The 7,359-nt window shown below is 34.9% G+C and overlaps 2 protein-coding genes across 2 annotated transcripts; both read left to right on the forward strand.

Annotated features, from left to right (window-relative positions):
- The first annotated feature begins 716 nt into the window (after nucleotides 1–716).
- On the forward strand, nucleotides 717–5,500 carry LOC107006354. Its single transcript, XM_015204928.2, has 6 exons — nucleotides 717–738; nucleotides 835–968; nucleotides 2,748–2,814; nucleotides 2,945–3,685; nucleotides 3,905–4,129; nucleotides 4,311–5,500. Exons 1-6 carry the CDS (start codon nucleotides 717–719, stop codon nucleotides 5,498–5,500), a joined length of 2,379 nt encoding a protein of 792 aa, XP_015060414.2.
- A 363-nt stretch (nucleotides 5,501–5,863) lies between these two features.
- Nucleotides 5,864–6,529, forward strand: LOC107006355 (ATP-dependent DNA helicase PIF1-like). Its single transcript, XM_015204929.1, has one exon. The coding sequence runs from the start codon at nucleotides 5,864–5,866 to the stop codon at nucleotides 6,527–6,529; it is 666 nt and encodes a 221-aa protein (XP_015060415.1).
- Nucleotides 6,530–7,359: the final 830 nt, after the last annotated feature.

Here is a 7,359-nt window from a genome sequence, read left to right on the forward strand (position 1 = left end):
ATGGATTACACAGGCTGACAGGCACTACTAAATCTCATGGCTACATATGCACACCCTTTACTTTTAGTAGATTTCTACTCCTACCTCTCAAGTCTTTCGGTTCAAAGGAATTCCAATCTTTTAGCAGTTGAAAGTTAATAGAATACTCCGCCACGAGGCACTACCTTAGGTACTCCTAATATAAGTGTGTTCGTATTATATTTTTCTTATTTTTAGGACTCCTGTCAGAGAAGTGTTCGGGGGTTAGAATTTTCGCTTGTGACTATGTGTCTGCCCCTATGGTATAGTAGTAGTATTTTTTTGTATAAGGATTGACTACAAGGAGAAGCAGTCTTAGATTAATCTGCCCCGGAGAAACTGCAAGTTATATTTATCTCTTCTGGAAATATTGATATTTTATATCTGCTTGGATCGATTGATATTGTTTCAGATGATTTACTTTTTAATTTGGTTGTATTGGATGGCACAAAGTTCCAAATTATATATCTCCTTTGTGAAACGTTGCTGTTCTACATCTATGTGGATTGAGATTGTGGTAATATTTGACATTTCAACTCAATTTTCCCCTAAAATGAGGATGAAGACTTTTAACTTATAGTTATTATCGCATTTACTTGTGTTTTCACAGGAAGGGAATGGGCTGAGAAAGCAAGCAACATGGCCAACTATTTTCTGATCTAAAGAAAATTCGGTATTCCATTAGTGCAGCTCGAAAGATGGCAAAGTTAGCTCACACCTGTTTGTTGAAATCTGCAAAAGATCGACCCAAGATGAGTCAGGTAGTACAAACTCTGAAGAAGATCATTCTGACTTTCACCATTAGTATCTAAATAGGTCAACAAGACCGTTCATCATCAGCAGCAAGAAGAGCACTTCATTTTGCTCCACAAATTGAATCCAATGTCAGTGAGTGCGTACAAAAAAGATTCATTTATCCTACCGCCAAGTTAGATGCCTTTAGAGATCAGGTAATTAAAAAAATTGATGATACATATAATTTAAACTAAATTAATCAATATAACATTTGGGATCATAATTTAATTTGAAGGTGGCAGCAGAATCAGGAGTAGAAAACCCAACGAGGTCAACACCGTCAACAGTAGAGAAATAAATCCCAAAAGCATCAATTCTGCAAATTCAATTTTTCATTCAATTTATTAACAAAAAAAATGTAACTACAAATACAGAATCCATGTGTCGTCAAACCTTCTTTTAATTTCTGGAGTGCCTTGAATAGGGCATCTTGATTCTTTTGCAGGAAGAACTGTAACACAACAACATACTGATATCAATTTTGATTTACCCTTGTACTATCATGTCAAAATTTATATTTTTTCACTTGTATCGTATCATTGGTGTTTTTTGTTGTCCCAAAACATGTACTATGAGTGCTTGATGATTCCCAAAAGTATACATAAATCATGATAAAGAGAATACTTTGCGGTTGCTTTAGAAAACTTGAAGAGAATACTACAATGAGCTTCAAGCCATGAGTTTTCTGTGAAATGAGAAGCTTTATTTATTTATAGATGATTACAGCTCCAAATCATATTGCAAATTATATAAACAATCAATCTGTTTAATCCAGCACATGGCCTAATTATGACACATCAAGAATTGATGAACTATAGGTGGCATCAAGTTTTCGTTGAGTGTAGCTGAATGTATAACTCGCTTTAACTACCTATGAAAAGGAAAAATTAGAGCTAAAATCTGATACATTTCGTCGAGTGTAGCTGAATATATAACTCACTTTAACTACCTATGAAAAGGACAAATTAGAGCTAAAATCTGATACATTTCATCGACATTCCATATCAAATTCGTAGGTGTGCATTAACTGAAACATTATAGCTAATATCAGTTACCATCCAAATGATCTAGTAGATCTATGCTATTAAATGACCATCCAAGTCCCAAATCATCCTCCCAATCTTATCCAGTTACATTTTCTCCACAAATCAATACAAATCACTCCTATTAAATGCGTAGGCAATTCTCATATCTTCCCTCTATTCATATTCAAATTCATCACACTCAAAATTTGCATCCATTCAAACATTCATTCATCATATTAAAATTCTACAACCATTCGATCATCCATTTATTTTTATCTTCAAATTAAACAGGGTGCACATTCAAGGAAGGGGCTATATTTATTTAATTTTCTAATATTTGAGAAAACTTTACGCAGCAGCATAGTCACACATTGCAATCCCATTCAATTTCTTAAAGATCATCTCGGTGAGTGTTTTGATTTACAGTGGTTTGTATACTCATTCCTACTCTACTTGAATAACATTTTTCAGAACACATATTGCGTTTAAGATAAGCTACGATTCCAGAAAGTACTCTCACATACATAGCACTCGGGTATATTGTATTTCGATATAGCCAAAAATATCTACCGCTAATATATAATATTCTATCAAAACAAATATAACAGGTTCAATGGAATTGTTATCTGCTATCATTACAGAATACAATGGATCATTGAATATTTCGATGGAAGTTAACCTCCTACAACAACTACTACAAGAATTAGTTTCCCTCGAACAGATGCTAAAACAAAAAAAAAATACAAATGAATCAACAGGCGAGTGTAGTCGAGTGAATAAGGATTTGGGCTCTCTCAAAAACAGCAGATGGAAGTATTCCAGATTGAAGCGAAAAGTTGCTTTAATTGAAAAACAATACAAGAATCATCCAAAAAGACTAATACTACAACTAATGCGTTTTGTTAACAGATTCACAAAGTTGGCGAAGTTGACAAACTTTTCAAGCAGACATGTTCCCATTCATCAAAATGGTATGGTAATATGCATCCCCATTTATCTCTTATCTAAATGTCAAAATTTGACTGATTGTTCATATGAGAAACTGAATGACTAAATCATTAGCTAACTATATGATTATGTTTATATTTAATTGTTCAAATTGACAGGCCATTACACAACAACTTGGAATTTTGGCCCCCCAAAGTACACATGCCAATGTTGTGGAACTCTTTTATGGTATGAAGAACGAACAACAAAAACAAAACAAACAACAAGATCGATATTCTCATTTTGTTGTATGGGAGGAGGTCGTGTACAACTTCCTTTATTGAGGGAACCACCACCTTATCTGAAGTATCTTTTGGGTAAAGAATCAGGGCAACTAGGTATTAATTTTCGAAAAAATATTAGAGCTTATAACTCAATGTTTGCATTTACATCCATGGGTGGCCGAGTTGATGGATCTATCAATCACTCAAAGGGGCCATACGTTTTCAGGANCTACATGGCAATCGAGGAAAAAAATTTTCGTTATATTCGGAATAATCAACCAAAACTCAGAGCTGATCTTTACTCTGGCTTAATGGATGCCATTCTTCGTAGTGATTCAGATTGTTCTTTGGTAGGAAAAACAGTTATCTTACCTTCATCTCACACTGGAGGACCTCGCTATTGGGCACAAAATTATAAAGATGCAATGACAATTTGCAGGTGGGATGGATATCCAGATTTGTTCCTCATTTTCACATGCAATCCAAAGTGGCCCGAAATAAATGAAATGCTTCGCTTAATAGAACAATCTGGTGATGATAACAGGGTGGACATTATATGCAGAGTGTTCCAAATCAAGTTATTCCAGTTAATGCAAGATCTGAAAAAGCAACAACCTTTTGGAAAAATAATTGCATGTAACTTCAAACTTCAACATACTAACAGAATACACCAGTTATTAATTCAAGCGTTTACATTTTGCTAAAAAAAACAAATTATTACTTTACCGTCAACCTAACAAACACATAATACCTTTAACTCTGCAGGTTTATATACAATTGAGTTTCAAAAAAGAGGACTACCTCATGCACATATACTACTCTTCCTGCATCCTACATTAAAAAGTCCATCTATAGATCATATCAACACAATGATAACAACTGAAATACCCGATATGGAAGTAGACCCTGATGGTTATAAAGCTGTAAGGAACTACATGATGCATGGACCTTGTGGAAACCTCAATCCAGGATGCCCATGTATGAAGCAAGGAAAATGCACCAAGCATTTTCCAAAGAAGTTCAATAATCAAACAACTTTTGATGCAGATGGGTTCCCAATTTATAGGAGAAGAAACACAGGTACTAAAGTCAATAAAAATAATGTCTTTTTAGATAACAGATATGTCGTCCCTTATAACAGGAATTTGATTGTCAAATTTGATGCACATATAAATGTTGAGTTGTGCAATTACTCGAGATCAGTGAAAGTACCTATTTAAATATGTCAATAAGGGATCTGATAGAGCAACAATTGGTATAGAATGCTCAGATACTCCCACAGAACTTGATGAGATCAAAAGATATCTAGATTGTAGATACATATCAGCTACAGAAGCTTGCTGGAGGATCTTTTCGTTTGACATACATCATAGACAGCCAGCAGTTGAGCGTTTGCCATTCCATTCACAAGGAGAAAACACCATAGTATTCCAAGAAGAAAGGTGTCCTGAAAGCATACTAAACAGACCCGATATAGTAAAAACAAAATTCACGGAATGGTTTGAGGCAAAAAAAGAATATGAGAATGCGCGAGAGCTAACATATTCAAATTTTCCTACACGTTGGGTCTGGGATGCAACATGCAAAAGATGGACTAGAAGAAAAAAGGGGAAGTCAGTTGGTAGAATTTACTTCGCATATCCTGCAAGTGGGGAAAGATTTTACATGAGAATGCTACTTAATTTTGTCAAAGGAAGCACTTTTTTTGAAAGCATCAAAACAATTAATGGAGTCCGGTATGATACTTATAAGGAGGCATGCTACGCATTGGGATTACTGGAGGATGATAAAGAATGGAATGACTGCTTGGCTGAAGCTGCATGTTGGGCATCAGGAAATGAGTTGAGAAATCTGTTTGTGACGATACTAATTCCCTGTCAAGTGTCTGATTCGTCCAAACTTTGGAAATGCAACTATGAAATTTTATCAGAAGATATAACATCATTACAACGAAAGAGATTTCAATTGGAAGATTTAAAGGTAAATGAAAAACAACTTGAATCATATACGTTGTTTGAGATAGAAACCATACTTCTGAAGATAGGAAAAAGTTTGAAAGACATACATGGAATGCCACTTCCAGATTCTACTTTGATGAATGACACAGGGAATCGCCTAATCAATGAGGAACTAGAACATGACAAAGGTTTCTTAAAGGAAGTACATGATAAATCATTCGCACTTTTAAATGATTGTCAAAAGATAGCTTATGAAGCAGTAATAAAATCAGTTATTAATGAAGAAGGACGCTTATTTTTTATAAATGGGCATGGTGGTACCGGGAAGACATTTTTATGGAATACAATAATTTCCAGGCTGAGATCAGAATCAAAAATAGTTCTTCCAGTTGCTACTTCGGGAATAGCCGCTTTGTATTACCAAATGGCAGGACAACACATTCACGATTCCATATTCCTTTGGACATTAGTGCAGAATCAACTTGTGAAATAAGACAAGGAAGCCAATTAGCCGAACTACTTTTTTGAAAACATCTTTAATCATTTTGGATGAAGCGCCAATGGCAAATAAATTTTGATTTGAAGCCTTAGATAGGACCTTGCGAGATATCCTTCGATTAAAATATGAAAACAGAGCAGACAGACCATTTGGAGGCCTTACAATCGTATTTGGTGGTGATTTTTGTCAAATACTATCGGTGATTCCAAAAGGAACACGAGCTGATATTTTAGATGCATCACTCAACTCCTCATATTTGTGGCCATTCTTTAAAATTTATGAGCTGAAACAAAATATGTGACTTTGTTGTGGAAGAGTATCTGATTCTGAAGCCACTGAAGTTACTACTTTTGACAAATGGTTGTTACAAATTGGGGATGTAGTGATGTTGACAATGACCTTATTAAAGTGCCTACTGATATATGTATAATGCCATCCAATGATCCAATCGGATCAATCGTCGACGCAGTTTACCCGTCCCTCTTGCAGAAGTACAATGACCCAACATATTTGCAAGAAAGAGCAATACTTACTCCTAAGAATGAAACGGTCCATGAATTGAATGATACAATTATGAAAATGATTCAAGGTGAAGGAAGAACATATTTTAGCTCTGACAATGTGTGTAAAGCAAGTGTGAACACTAATGATGAAGATCTATTGTACCCAACGGAACTTTTGAATAGCTTAAGATTTCCTGGAATTACTAATCATGAAGTACAGTTAAAAGTAGGCACTCCAGTTATGCTTCTGAGGAATCTAAATCAAAGTGAAGGACTATGCAACGGAACAAGATTGATTGTCACACATCTTGGTAGCTGGTCTATTAGTGCAAATATCATCTCCGGAAAAATCATTGGCTCGAAAGTAACAATACCAAGAATTATTATGTCTCCTAATGATTCAAAGTGGCCATTCAAGTTAAACAGACGTCAACTTCCTGTAGCACCATGTTTCGCTATGACAATTAATAAAAGTCAAGGACCGTCTCTCAACCATGTTGGATTATATCTTCCTAAATAAGTATTCACTCATGGCAATTATATGTAGCACTATCCTGAGTAACAAAAAGACAAGGATTAACTATTCTAAATGTTGACGACGACATGGAAGATCCTATGTTCATTTAAAATATCGTTTACACAGAAGTATTTCAAAATATATGACCTTAAACCTGAAATAGAAATGAGGTATTTCCTTATTTCATCCCATATTTTTATTTTATTATGCAAATTCATAACTGTTCAACTAACAGTGTTCTGTTTTGGAACAAATAGGTATACTTGAAGATTAATGACGTAGATGAAGTACTAGGAGGTCACACAAACACTATATAACTTGAGGAAATTACATTTGTCCTAATCTAGATGGACAGAGTTACTTCGTACCTATTGACGGCGGGCGCCTAGGAGATATTATATGAAATTAGTCAAGGTGTGTGCAACCTGACCCTGATACTGTGGTTATCGAAACGATATGTGCATAATTCTAAATACAAAAGTGATTAAACCAAGGGTTTGCTGGTTTAGGGAGTACCCTTCTTTCATGTTTTAGGTATCAACTCATTCTCTTATCATGCAGTGAATGTTCTTCTCCTATCTGTCCGGATATTCTTGTGCAATCGAGAAGAAGCATTAAAGTATTGCAGAGACCTATTCATGATTAATAGAATGAACAAATGGGAGGAGTTGTGTTATGCTTTATTACTAACTTGGGTTCTCTATGTTGGAACTTGACATGATGAGTGCAACTAAGCATGATTTTATCAGCGATTCTTAAAAATTTGGTCCGTCTCAGAAGTTAGAGTACTCACTTTCGCAAAAACAAGTGTTTTATTTGATCTATTTATTTTA

Source organism: Solanum pennellii, chromosome 12 (genome assembly GCF_001406875.1).
Source record: "Solanum pennellii chromosome 12, SPENNV200".
Classification (NCBI taxonomy): Eukaryota; Viridiplantae; Streptophyta; class Magnoliopsida; order Solanales; family Solanaceae; genus Solanum; species Solanum pennellii.